General features: G+C 51.6%; 1 protein-coding gene across 1 annotated transcript; it reads left to right on the top strand.

Annotated features, from left to right (window-relative positions):
* Positions 1-13,824: 13,824 nt before the first annotated feature.
* LOC122700084 (40S ribosomal protein S10-like) lies at positions 13,825-14,452 on the top strand. The gene has a single exon (XM_043912684.1). It carries the CDS (start codon positions 13,825-13,827, stop codon positions 14,362-14,364), a length of 540 nt encoding a protein of 179 aa, XP_043768619.1. The 3' UTR covers positions 14,365-14,452.
* Positions 14,453-14,880: the final 428 nt, after the last annotated feature.

Raw genomic sequence — 14,880 nt, 5'->3', positions numbered from 1 at the left:
GTCACCCAGCTTCCTCCTAAGGTTATAGCTTACGTAACTATAGTGTAAAAACCAGGACAGTGACATGGGAACAGTCTGTGTAGATTCCTGTAACCACAAACCCAGTTACAGGACGTTTCTGTCCCCATAGCTTCCTCCTCCTACCCCGCCCACATAGACTGCCCCCTACCCCATTGCCATGCCTTACTCCTGGGCTCTAGGACTCTTCTCCATCTTTGTCATCCTGAGATGCTCTATAGAGGTAACAGCACAGCCCGGAACCTTTGGAGCTGCTCTCCCCCTCAGCCCAGTACCCGGGAGATGCCTCTGAGCCCACCCGTGAATCAGGACTGCCTTCCTTTTTGTTACTGAGCAGTAATCCATACTGAGCACATGTGGGTGACCTCCCTATCAAGGTGCCTAACCTCATCCCACTTGCAGAGTCCCCTCTATTATCTCACATGATATATACAGAATTTCCAGAGAGGAAGGGGTGGACGTCTTCGGGGCCCAAATCTGCCCACAGCAGGGGGTCGAGGGGCAGTGGATGGCCTGAGTCACCTAGACCTTCGTTGTACCAACTCTGTCCCACATCCCACGTAGGGTCCAAACAGACCCTCCCAGTAATGCCTAGGGGGCAGGCAGGCTGGGAGAGCTGTCTTTATTCTGGGAACCACCTTCCCAATTAAGAACAGGGGTCTTCCATTTGGGGGAGAAGGGATATTGGGAGGCAGCTGAAAAGTTACAGCAGAAGCCATCCATAGCTCACCCATGTGTAACCCAGAGCAGTATTTTGTTACTCAGGGCCCTTACTTGTAGCATGTAAAATAGAGGGGAGGCTGGCTGTGACCCTGGGGGGCCGAGGAAGAAACCCAAAGAGAAAGGCACCCACACGTCCTGAAACGCTCCTGCCAGGACCACAGGTGCCAGCAGCCACACCTCTAGCTGTGGTGCCATTGGACGCCCCCCCCAACTGTCAGTGTCTTTTTGTGGCAGGCAGAGTCCTAAGCCAGTCCACAATGGCTCACACCCTTGAGTGTGGGTAAAACCTGTGATGTGATCCTTTGATAGTCTGGCAAAGGCAAAAGAATTTTCCCAACGGAGTGAAGGTCCCTAGTCAGTTGACCTGTATTTAATTACAAGGGAGATTATCGTGGCTGGGCTTGGCCAGATCGAAGGAGCCATTTAGAAGAGGGAGAAGACTAGGGTCCCCTAGAGGCTACAGAGGCTCTCCTGTGGTTCACAGGGAGAAAAGATGCCCCGAGTGCCAGGAAAGAAGTTCAGTCAACGACCTGTGAAGCTTGGAAAAGGCCCCAGCCTTGGATGCAACACAGCCCCCGTGACACCTGAGTCACCATGGGGACCCTAGCAGAACACCCAGTCATGCGTGCCCAAGCCCCTGACCCACAAAAACTTTCAGAAGGTGTTGTTTTAAGCTGCCGTGTTTGGTGCCTGCTGCATGGTGTCTCTTGCTCCACTGAGGCAGAGCTCCCTCCTTGCCTCACCTGCCTTCCTCCGATTCCATGCTCCCCAGGCCACATCCCCCTCCAATCCCAGCTCGAGTTTCAGGAAACCCTCCTGGGAGCCTAGCCCAGGGAGCTGGGTTCTCCCTCTGAGACCACAGCCAGTCTGAGCCTGAAGCTTGGTGCTCACTGGCACTGTTTTCATCTGTGTGGTCCTCTCTCCTCCATGCCCATATCCTGCCCACTTGATACAGACGTGGTCAGGGCGCTTGCTTTGATGAGATATGAGCAGAGCGCCATGGCAAGCATGCATGTCCCCATTTCCCCTTTCTGTCCACCCTGGGGACTGGCTCTACTGCTGATGCTGGCTGCCTCACTAGCTGGGCCTGAGATCGAGGAAGACGGTGACACGCAGAGGGACCCTGTCAGCTCTGGTGGATGAGCTCCCCTGGATGCAGACAGCAGTATCCATGACCTCACATCTGTGAAGATGTTGAGATTGAGGCGTGGGCTGGGCTGGTTCTCTCTGGGAACTTGGAGAAGCTGCCCCCTCCCAGCTACTGGGGCTCTGACTGTCCTTAACTTTGTAGACACACCACTCCCTCTCTGTCTCCATCTTCACATGGCCCTTTTCCCTGCTTGGTGTCCCTGTGTCTCCCCTTGTAAGGACACCAGCTATTGGATTTAGGGCCCACCCTGATCCAGTACAGCTTCTTCTCAATAAATTAATGTCGGCAAAGGCTTGTTTCCAAACAAGGTCACTTTCTGAGATTCTGGATAGAAGTGAATTAGGGGAGAACGATGTTCAACCCAGTCCTTCTAGTGTCCGTGAGAAATGGACGTTAGTTGTTTATAGATGGTGAGCTTCGGGGTATTTGTCACCACAGCACCATTGCGCGAAGCCTCGCTGATTCACGCTGTAATGTAATTATTTGTCTACACACTCGTCTTCCCCAGACGCTAACCTCCTGCCGAAGAGAGACAGCATGTCGTTTGTTATTGTATCATAGAGGATGGTTAGGAAAGAAATTAATTTTACCGGCTGGCATCAGAACTCATTTTAGAGATGCAACTGGGCTTGTTTAGGAAAATACCTTAATTAGTACTCGGGGATGGTGAGCGAGGCCCTGAGGATGCGAGATGAAAGGGCACACAGAGAGACCGCTCAACACCTCTGTGTGAGAAAATAGCTGTTATTTGAAAGGAGAGGAAGAGGAGCTGAGAGAGGTGGGACCCACGGAGATCAAGAGAGAGAGAGAGACAGCCGGGAGATGGCAGAGCAGGTGTGGTCAGGGACCTCCAACGTCCCCTTTTCACGCCCTACGCCACATGGCAGGATCAGCCAGATCCTGGCAGAGCCAGACTGGATCAGCTAAAGCAGAGAACTAGCCTGCATGACCCAGTCAGCCAGCTGGCTGGAGCCTGGCACCCAGGTACCCTGGCCAGTGGTATCCAGGTGTGTGGTATGACCATGTCTGACAAAGATGAATATTAACATGGTGATTAGAAGATGCCTGCAATTCATGAAAGCTCAAGGAAAATCATGCTACCGATTAAAACAACAAAACCCTAACGTGCCCACATCCCCATAGACTCCAGCTTGTCTCATGCTGATGTGAGTGATGTGAGTGAACTGAAGGAAGGGCCAGTGGGGTTCCACCTTGTTCCTTTTGTCCCATTGCCTTTGGCCTGTGTTACTTCTGTATTATTCTTCTTTTATTTAAAAAATCATTTATTTATTTGCTCGCCCTGATGCGAAACTTCTGGGATCCTTGTTCCCCGACCAGTGATCCAACCCCGGGCCCTTGGCAGTGAAAACTCAGAATCTTAACCACTGGACTGCCAGGAAATTCCCTGTATTGTTCTTTAAAAAAAAAAAAAAAGTAAAGCTTTAAGACCAGTTACACAATGCTAGCTCTTCCGTGATTCGTGTCTCCCTCCATCCAGGCCCCAAGGGGTCATCAGGTGCCACTGAGCTGTTTCCCACACTGTGTTAACCCTCTCCCCCACAGCTGCCCCATTGCCAGCTGTCCTGGGAGCCCAGATTCCTCACTTGACCTCAGGTGTCATCCATGGCTCCACTGACCTCTGTGAAGGAGCTGTGTGCCCTGCTCAGCACTGATCCTATTGTGTGCTGACCAGTTTAATACTAGAGTGGCATCTCCCCCAGTTCTGCTGATGCTGAGGCCTGTCATTTTCTGAGGGGAGTGGGGTATCTTAGGCACTATAGGGGATGGAGCAGCATCCCTGGCCCCCACCCACTTGATGCTGGGGGCACCCTCAGACATGACAACCACACATGTCCCCAGACATGGCCCCATGTCTTAGGGGAGCAGAGTGCCCCTCGGGGGAGACCCGAAGCCATAGACTAATTGCATCCCTGCCAGAGCCCTGGAAGTAGCCACGCCTGGGTCAGCTCACTCCCTGGGGTGTCCTCGGGACAAGCCCAGTGCCTGCATCCAGTGTGTGCCCTCCACCTGGTGTCTGAACAAATGAAAGGCAGCCGTCTGTAGCAGACAGATCTCCCCTGAACTTTCCCTCATAGGTCAGCATTGCCCTTCAGGCAGGGGCCACAGCAGGAGGAGGGGAGAGCCTGGGGTGAGGTGGCATATCCCATGACGTCTTTTTGCCAGCTCCCAATGTCAGCTCACCCCATCTTCCCCCATCCTGCCCAGCCACCCCACCTGCCATCTCCCGGCATTCCCAAACTGATTTTGGCAAACAGCTTGATTTTCCTCTTCACCCAAAACCTTCCTTCCTGAGATCTGAGACGGGTCCAGTCAAGCACATCAGTAACCAGCCGTGTGCATTTGGCTCATGAACGGTCATTCACGGGGCTCGGGACTCAATGCCACTCACGGCGCTATCCTGACCGAGGACTAGCCCTGCAGATGAAATGCTAACTGGGCAGCAGCTACAGTATCTGGCCACAGAGCCTGTCTATAGAGCAATCTGGCTACCCCTGGAGAGACAAGTGTGTCACCAGACAAGGACAGAGATGCCTCTAGAAGCTGGAAAAGGCAGGAAACAGACGAGAGCCTTGAGAAAGAAGCACAGCCCTGCCCACACCTGGATCTCAGCCCGAGAGACCCATGTTAGACTCCCGACCTGCAGGACTATAAAGGACTATGAGATAATCAATGTGTGTAGTTTTAAGCCTTTGAAAAAAATTGCCTTTGTGGACAATGGAATAAGAAAATTACCCATGCTTTCTAATCCCCATTTTAACCTATTTCCAAACCCATCTTTATAGAAGTAAAAAATATTGAGCCTGGTCATATTACTAAGATTGGAGTTCAAAAACACATACCACCTCATGTCCATTAGGATGGCAAATACTAAACAACAACAACAACACAGGAAATAACAACTTGGTGAGGATGCAGGAAAATTGGAAACCTCTTCCGTGAATGCTGGAAATGTAAAAAGGTACAGCTGCTGTGGAAACAGTCTGGAGGTTCCTCAAAAATTTAAACATAGAATCGCCATATGCTCCAGCAGTCCCACTCCTGGGTACAGACCCAAAGTAAGGGAGATTAGGGAATTTTTAGAGATATCTGCACACCCATGTTCTTAGCAGCACCATTCAGGACAGCCAAAAGGTAGACGTCATGTAAGTGTCCACGGACGGATGACGGATAAACACAGTGTCGTCCATGTACACACTGGAATGTTACTGCACCATAAAAAAGAAGGAGGTTCTGACACCTGCTACAACAGGGATGAACCCTGAGGACGTGATGCTCAGTGAGAGAAGCCAGACGCAGAAGGAGGCACTGTCTGATTCTACTCACAGGAGGTCCTAGAGGAGTCAGATCCACAGAGACAGGAGGTAGATAGATGGTGGGGCCAGGGGCTGCGGAGTCAGTGTTTCATAGGGACAGAGTTTCTGTTTGGGAAGATGAGAACGTTCTGGAGATGACAGTGCGGCTGGTTGCACAACAGTGTGAACGTGCTTAATGCCACCGAGCTGTGCACTTAAAAATGGTACATTTTATGTTATGTATATTTTACCACATAAAAAATATTTTTTCTCTAAATTCATCCCTACCAGCAAGCATTTCCCATACCGTGTGGGACACCTCCCAATGTGTTCACTGTTCGGCTCAGAGGGCAGCAGACATCCCGCCGGGAACGTGACCCCACCGCGGCCCCCCTTCAGTTGTTCTCTTGTCGTTGCATCCCCCACTCCATGGAGATCCCCGCGTCCCCAGACCAGGAGAGGGCGGCGCACTGCAGTGTCTCTTCAACAAAGAGTCAAGGATTAGGCCCCGTTGAGTTTCCATCCTGTTTGCCTTTGATTTTTTTAAAAAAGCCTTTCATTTTAACTATTAGGCATTTCAGGGCAGGCTGCACAGTGTCATCTGCATTTCAAACAAGCGCCGCTGTGAGGGTTTGTTTTCTTGCTTTTTTTCTGTTTCCTTGTTCTTCTCCCAGACGTCGGTAATCTACAACCGTCTTTTATTTGTTTTCTTCAAGGTCCTCTATCATATTATCTCACATTGTTCCAGGCAGTAACTTTCCTCTTTGTCTGCAGCTCTTCCACACGGACACAGCACTGACCGTCCCCTTCCAATCCCCACAGGCTCCAAGCCAGCCCTCTAACGGGGCACCAAAAACTCAAATTCTCAGGGTCACCCCAACCTTGTTTCCATTCCACCCAAGACACAGTGGCTTCCCTGGTGACTCAGACTGTAAAGAATCTGCCTGCAGTGCAGGAGACTGGGGCTTGGTCCTTGGATCAGGAAGATCCCCTGGATGAGGAAATAGCAACCCACTCCAGTTTTCTTGACTGGAAAATTCTACAGAGGAGCCTGGCGGGCTACAGTCCATGGGGTCGCAAAGAGTCGGACACAACTGGGCGACATACACTTTCACTTTTCACAAGACACACTGGGCAAAAATAAGGATTCTGCCTCTTTAAGTCCCCTAGAACCTTGGCTGCCCCTCCCGGTCGACAGCTGCACGAAGGACCCAGAACTGCAGCACCAGGCCAGGTCCTCACTCCAGGCTGGACCCCGGTAGGAACCGGGCTGCGCACCAGAGGCAGAGAGACTGTCACTTGCCTCTCATCTGGCAGGTAAACCTCAGTTCCGTGGTATAGATTCAGGGTGGATGAGAAGGGTTATTTATTTCTGTGTCTAATTCTTATACGGGGCAGTTTTCAAAAGTTATGGTAAAACACTCATAATTTAAATTTACTATCTGAGTACACAGTTCAGTGGCACTCAGCGCATTCACATTGTCAGCCAGCCATCCCCACCATCATCTCCAGAGCTTGCTGTCTTCCCAAACTGTAACCCTGTCCCCATGAAATTCTCCTGTCTCCAACCCCCGCATCTGGGCCTGTTTAGAAGCTTGGGTTCTACTTTTTGTTTCCATCCAAAACTGTCATTGGACAGAAGAGGCCATCATAAATCTGGTTAAGAGATGAAAACTGCAAGCGTCTAGTTAATTTAGTCGAGTCATATTTTGTATTTGCCACGGTTCACGGGTCAGCTTATGACCTGAACCGTGGTGTATTTAGGCTCTTAATTCTTTCGATAAGGACCAGACGACTTCGCTCAACAATCTTACCAAAACAAAGTGGGATGGTGCTGGGAGGTGTCTATCTCCCTACCATCCAGAATTTCATTCTCTGAATGTGAAACTGATCAATGAAGAGTGTGAAACTCTATGATCGCCTGTCAGAGTGATGGCAACTGGAGGAAAAGTCACATTTCCAGCTGAGGACCAACCACGTTCCCATCTCCCGTGTGCAAAGCTCTCCTGGGCCGCCTGGATCTGTGTGTTGACCGTCTCCCATTGTTAGGGAGCCTCTGTCCTCATTAGAGGGTTTAGCACCAATCACAATGCCCTCTGCCCAGCCACAGAGCTGCCCCTGTCACCGGTCACCGCTCATCAACACATACCTCATCGGTGGTACAGTGTAGCTCTGAATGTTTCCATAAACACTCCCCCCAACCTTTTTTGTATGAAAATCCTAGGCTCTGATGCCTGCTTTAATCAGCACCATACATCAGAATATAAAGGAGCAAGGGAAACAGAGGAAAGATAATCAGAACAAACTTTCAGACACACAGTGCGTTTGCTGTGTTCTCAATCCTCCCGCCAGCCACTCCGGAACTGCCTGGTCCTCGGGCACCCACGGCATTGGTGGAAGTGGTGCTCAGGATGGAGGGCACCCAGGTGAGGGTGGGCCTGCAGGGGGAGCAGGAAGGGGGCCCACATCCTCCTGTAACTTGACCCCGGGAGCTGTGACTTACATCAGTGCATGTGACCAGATGGCAGGGAAACATAAACAGAGGCGTGCATGGACCTGGCAGAGCCGAGTGGGCTCTGGGGTTGGGCCGGTAGCAGCATCCTGGACTTGATGATGCTCTGCAGGGCAGCTACTCTGGGGTCTAGTTACTATCTGTGTGCACTAGTACCTAGTTAATCTAGTTGCCATCCACTTACTCCGGTTGTTGTTCAGTCACTATCTGACTCTTTGCAACCCCTGGACTACAGCACGCCAAGCTTCCCTGTCCTTCACCATCTCCCAGAGTTTGCTCAAACTCATGTCCATTGAGTCAGTGATGCCATCCAACCACCTCATCCTCTGCTGCCCCCTTCTCCTCCTGCCTTCAACCTCTCCCAGCATCAGGGTCAGTTCCAATGAGTCAGCTCTTTGCCGACTGTTGTATTCAGCTACTATCTGTACATACTAGTACCTAGTTAATCTAGTTACTCTGCTTACTCTGGTATCAGCTTCCTTCTGAGGCTCTGGTACCAGATGCTGTAGGGTCCTGGTGCCATGGTTACCAGGTGTCGCTACTGGTGGCGGCTGTGCCAAGGACACTTACATATCCTTACATACCTGTGTATTTTGGTGTACCTTTCTGTGACTATAATTATTTCAAGTAAAAAGTTTGAAAATACATTTTTAAAAAATGAGGACAACACTCCAGAAATCAGTTCTCTCTACAAGCCGGCAGGGTTGCAGGAGGACAGAGGTGAGTGGACACCTGTGTGACCCCACCCCAAGGGGAATGGTGGGGCGGGGAGCAGGATGCCTGGGGACACGGGCAGGTCCTTCCTCTTCGGGGGATGCACCATTTCTGACACTGTGTTCCCCTCACACTCAAGTCAGGACCAGTTGCCTTCTGTCCAACTGGGGGTCTCCAAGCAGCCCTGGCTACCCCCACCAGCCCCTTTCCTCCTCGGCGTTCCCAGTATGCCCACCTCCACCCAGATCTGCAAGTAGGGAATTTAGGGGCCCCAGACTGCATTCTTGACAGGGTCCATGGGGACCAAGCCCCATAAGGCATCTAGAACCCCGCAGCATGTCATGTTTCTGCAAACTCGTGTCAGAGCCGGAGTGCCCTACACAGAGACAGTGCCCGTGTTCTTGTTGGGATGGAAGAGGGCCTTAATATTCTACTAGGCTTCCCCTGTGGCTCAGCTGGTAAAGAATCTGCCTGCAATGCAGGAGACCTGGGTTCAATCCCTGGGTTGGGAAGATCCCCTGGAGAAGGGACAGACTACCCACTCCAGTATTCCGCTTGGAGAATTTCATAGACTACAATCCATGGGGTCGCAGAGAGTCAGACACGACTGAGCAACTCTCACTTTCACTTTCAATATTCTACTGGCAACCAAAGGTTCCGGAAGTAACGGACACACGCTGTTCTGAAAACGTAACCTCGATGGGACTGCGGGACTCTGGGACTCCAAGCCAGAAGGAGGCCACAGCTGGGCGCCTCGGAGGCTTAAAACAAGGTGCCTGACTGAAGCAGCGCCTGCACCACCCCCATGCTGGCTTTAGGGGGGGGCCTGGGCATGGCCAGGGCTCCCTGAAGGTGCCTGTCCTTGGGGGCACCATGTCTGGAATCAGGGAGGCAGCCACATGGGGCTGCACCAGGCCACTCCAGAGACTGTGCCAGCCCCAGGATGGAGGTGGCAAGTTGAAAAGAAGCTTTTAAATGCCGCTTCTGCCTCTTGAGGCTGCTGGTGCTGATGCAAAGATGCTGGCAAGGACAGGACTAGAATCTGGGTGACTTTGACAAGGTAAAGACCCCCTCGGCAGTGGCGAGTCCACTGTGTGAAGAGAGGGCAGTGGTGGGGCTTGAGCCTGACCCCCAAGTCCACACATGAAGACCTGAGCCTCGGAATCTCACAGTGTGACCTTGTTCGGCTATAAGGCTGTTGCAGGTGTAATTAGGGCCCTAAGCCAACATGACGGTGTCCTTACAAAAAGGGGACGTTTGGACACAGATACACACAGGGGTGGGCTCTGTCAGCATAGGGTCGCCCCATTGCCTGAGGCCGCTGACATCCACTGATCACCCTCTGGACCCCTCTGGTGTCCTGCGAACTCCCCCTCAGGATGTCTAGGGGGACATCCGGGCCACTGTGGGGTGTGGGGCAGCCTCCCTGGGCCCACTCCCCTGATGCCAGGAGCCCCCCTTGACCACAGACACCCCAGATGTCACCTAGCATCCCCTGGGGGCCGGACTGCCCAAGTGAGACCTATGGCTGTGGGTAAACCTCTATTAAATTCATCTCAGCTAAAGTGCTGCTTTTTTCAGTTTGAAGAACATGCAGTTTCCTTTAAAATGTCCTAGAGAGAGGCCACCAGCGATTAAAAGCAGTGTTAACTTCTGAAATTCGAGAAAGGGCACTTTTTTTTTTTTAATATGAATGACCAAACACTTGAGTAATTTTTTTAAGGACACAAAAATGTTACTTTTTGTTTTCAGATTCTGAGATCTGAGGTTTTCCTTTAATTTTTTTTTTCATAGTATGATTCCCTTTAAAGTTCAAAAGCAGGACGAAGGAGATGCTTCATTTAGGATTACAGATACAGGTGGCATCCTTTCATTTTTAAAGGTCGTAAAATATGAGTAAAACATACAGAACACCAGAATGAAATAAGTTTAGGAAACGGAAGAGCCCAGTTATCAACAATGTGAAATACACTAGAGATGCTGGGTGTGTGTCCTGAGGTCTCCTTCCAGGATCTGGATCCCGAGGATATGTGACCCGAGTTTACAGGAGAACCACAACGGTGGGTGTGGACTAAGGACTCCTCCCCAAAACCACCTCCCAGGCTGATAACCACAAGAAAAACAGCCAATGAACCCCTCCCAACTGCCCAGGGCACCAAAAATCACAGCTTAGGGGGGCCCGGACATCACTGGGGACCCCTCGGACATCAGGGAACCCAAGCCAATGCAATCGGAGCATGGGTATGAGTCCTAAACATCTCTAGTCTGCTGGTTGTGACAAACGGATGGTATGAGGGGACCAGGACTTCGAGGTGTGCGTTAGGGTGGGCTGGTTCACAGGTCCCCTTCAGCCCAGCCCCTCGGCCCCCTGGGGAAGCCACACACCGAGCTGATGACAGTGTCCACACTCGGTTTTCCCCTGACCCCTGAGGGAAGAACATGGACAACAGGTGTGTCTTCTGCAATAACAGTAAAAATCAACACCTGTGTTCAGTTAAAGTAGCACAGACTTGAACAACGCTGGAGATCAGGGGTCCCAGACTGGCTCCTGCCCGGGGACCACCTCTCTCCCCCTACCCCACTGTCTCCCAGCTCCTGGGGGTTGCTGGTCACCCTGGGCTTGTAAAGGGCCTCACCCCACCTCTGCCTCCACCTTCACATAGCCCCTCCCCGTGTGTCTGTGTCCAAGCATCCCTCGCATGAGGCCCCCAGTCCTGCTTCATCAAGACCACCTGCTCCCGGGCAGCCCCCCCTTAACTAACGCCTCCTGCAGAGACCCCATTACACACAGATCCCGCGCTGAGATTCGGAGTCAGGACTTCAGCTTTGGAATTTTTTGGGTGGCGGGTGGGGGGTGCACAATTCAACCGATAACAGAACCTGAACTCTAAGGACACTGGTCCACACGTGCTGGGAGCTAACGTGGGCACCTGGAGCCTTCTCTCCCCTTCTTCCCCAGCACGCAGCTCCACGTGGCCCCGTGACGTGATGAGGGCTGAGGGCATCTCGCTCGGGATCTCAAGGGCTGGCCAGGTGCCTGCCTGCTCTTTCCTGCTGCCTGGACCCCGCCTAGTGCCCAGTCTCACCTCCTGGGCCAGGATGCTCACCTGCTCCCCCACAGGTGCCCATGGGCTCTGCAGCTTTGAGGGGGTCCTAGGCTGGCTCCTGCCCGGGGGCCACCTTTCTGCCCCTGCCCCTACAGATTTGAGAGGGCCTTTGGGGGAGCTTTGATCTCCTGTGTGGGCCCCAACCCTGGCTATGTACATTCCAGCAATGCTGAGGCCCCAGGGTCCACCTTGATCCCCACAACCTAGCCATGAGTCGTGCTCCTTTGTTATTGGCTCCTATTAAAATGACCCAGTTTCCAGATGGCTGAGGGGCTGGGGCAGCTCAAAGACCGACCTGAAGTCATGTACCATGGCCAGGAAAGAGCATAGTGTGAGGCCTGACAGCTCACAAACCCCCGGCCCTGGGCTCATGGACTGATGCCTTTGCAGCACCTCCTGGCTTTCTCCAGCCCTTCTCTGGGTGGGATCCCCAGACCCAGCCTGCAGGGGCCTCTCTGCCCCGTCCAGTCTCCCAGGGCCAGCCTGTGCCCCTGACACCAGGCAGGACCCACCTTCTGAGGCCTGGGCCTCAGTCTGGGCCCCTCGGGGGCGGCTAGGGTAGGGGATGGAGGGGCCCCGCGTCTGCCTGCTGGCCACAACCAGCATTCCCCAGACCCCAGGCCCACCCAGCTCACAAGAGCCTTGTATGCAATTTGTCTCAAGGCCACAGAGACAGGGCACCGAGAGCCCAGACAGAATGTCCCCAGCCCCTGGAGCAGGTGTTAGAACTCAGCCCCCAGAGGTGTCGGCTCCCTGGCCCAGGGCCTGTGAAGGCATCATCTCACACGGTGAGGGCCCTCATAAAAGGGAAGGGGAGGGTCAGAGGCAGAGAGACCGGAGACAGCCTGCTCTGCTGGCTGTGAGGATGGAGGGAGGGGCCATGAGCCAGAGATGCAGTGACTCTAGAAGCTGGAAAAGGGAGGAGCCGGTGCTCCCCAGGAGCCTCCGGAGGGACCAGCCCTGCCCACGCCTGGATTCAGCCCCATGAGGCCCGAGCTGGACTCCTGACCTCAGGACTGTCAGAGAATCAAGCTGTGTTTTGAGCCACCACGATTGCAGTGGTTTATTCCAGCCCTTGTAGGAAACCCAATGGCTGTGGAGAGAAGCCCCAGGAATCAGTCTCAAGATCCCTCTGGCTCCAAGGACCTAAGACTTCAATGACGGCCCGTCGTGAACAATAAAAACACAATCTGCCTCTCAGAACACTTTATACATGTTCCTGTCCAATCTGGAAAGCAGGAGGTGCTCCAGAGGGACCAGCCAGAGGCTGGGAGTGCAGGATCCAGGGCAGTGGGGTAGGGGTGGGGGGTAGAGGAGGTTTGAGGACCACTGCTGGCGCTGGCGGCTCCCACACACCAGCCGCCTGCACACACAGGCTGGTGTCACTCTAAACCTGATGGGAAACCAACAAGCCTCATGGTCCAGCCGTTTCCAAGGTATTTTTCCAACCCTCCTCTCAACAGCTGCCAGAGTCCTTGGAAGTAGACCATGAACTGAAACCCTGACCTACTTCCCAGGATGGGAGCCAGGCTGCGGAGTGGAGAACGGAAGCAGGTTTGCAGGGCTTGGTTGGGAAAGGCTTCATCACTTACCATGGGGAGCCAGAGGTCCCCAAGGAAAAGACAAGCAGTAGGCCAATAGAAGAGATATACAAATGGCTAGCCAACTCAAGTCGGGAAGGTCCCCTGGAGAATGGAAATGGCAACCTACTCCAGTATTCTCACCAGGGAAATCCCATGACAGAGGAGCCTAGCAGGCTACAGTCCATGGAGTCGCAGAGAGTAAGACACGACTGATTTACACTAACACTTCACTTTGCACTTTCAATTGACTCGGGAGAAAGACATCTTTATCTTCAGCAGGAAATTGAAAATAGGGACTAACTCTAAATTGTCAGGTTTTTAAAAAAATACCAAGAATTTGTACTGATGAAAGTGGTTAAAATGGCACATTTTATGATATATATATTTGACGCAATTTTTTAAAAAAAATTGATAATGTAATATTTCCAGAAACCATTGAATCGTGCATTCTAAATATGTGAATTGTCTGATATATAAATTATGTTTTGATAAACCTGTTTTTTTTAATTCAGTATTGTGCTACAGCCTCAACCTTTAAATTATATGTTTAATTTTTAAAAATACACACATATGTATGTTTATATTTTACACATGTTTGTATTTGTATAGTTACTTTGATGGATTTTTTTTTCTCTCTTTTCTGAGTTTTGTTCTCTCCAAAATCTCTACCACTTAAAAAGCTTGTAATTTAAAAATTGCTTTTATGGCCTTTCCAGCGCCGGCCCCGGACACAGCAGCCGTCGCGATGTTGATGCCCAAAAAGAACCGGATTGCCATTTATGAACTCCTTTTTAAGGAGGGGGTGATGGTGGCCAAGAAGGATGTCCACATGCCCAAGCACCCGGAGCTGGCAGACAAGAATGTGCCCAATCTTCATGTCATGAAAGCCATGCAGTCTCTCAAGTCACGAGGCTACGTGAAGGAACAGTTTGCCTGGAGACACTTCTACTGGTACCTCACCAACGAGGGCATCCAGTATCTCCGCGATTACCTCCACCTGCCCCCTGAGATTGTGCCCGCCACCCTGCGCCGCAGCCGTCCGGAGACTGGCCGGCCACGGCCCAAAGGTCTGGAGGGAGAGCGACCTGCAAGACTCACGCGAGGGGAAGCCGACAGAGACACCTACAGACGAAGTGCCGTGCCCCCTGGTGCCGACAAGAAAGCCGAGGCTGGGGCTGGGTCAGCAACTGAGTTCCAGTTTAGAGGCGGATTTGGTCGTGGACGTGGTCAGCCACCTCAGTAAAGTTGTAAGAGGTTGTTTTGTGTTGAATAAACCTGTAAAGAGAAGAAAAAAAAAAAAAAAAAAAAAAAAAAAAAAAAAAAAAAAAAATTGCTTTTATGAAATCTACAGATAACAAATGCTGAAGAGGGTGTGGAGAAAAGGGAGCCCTCCTACACAGTTGGTGGGAATACAAATTGGTTCAGCCACTATGGAGAACAGTATGGAGGTTCCTCAGTAAACTAAAAATAGAACTACCATATGATCCAGCAATCCTACTCCTGGGTACATATCCAGACAAAACTATAATTTGAAAAGACACTTGCACCCCATGTTCATAGCCGCACTAGTTACAAAAGCCAAGACAAGGAAACAACCTTAAACATTCATCGTTCATCAAAAGAGGAATGGATAAAGAAAATGTGGTACATGTGTACAACAGAATATCACTCAGCCATAAAAAATGATAGAATGCCATTTGCAGCAACATCGTTGGACCTAGAGATTGTCATACTAGGGAATTCTCTGGCAGTTCAGTGC

Source organism: Cervus elaphus, chromosome 9, assembly GCF_910594005.1.
Source record: "Cervus elaphus chromosome 9, mCerEla1.1, whole genome shotgun sequence".
NCBI lineage: Eukaryota > Metazoa > Chordata > Mammalia > Artiodactyla > Cervidae > Cervus > Cervus elaphus.
Note: the sequence above shows the minus strand (reverse complement) of the source record. Positions and strands in the feature narration are given on the sequence as shown.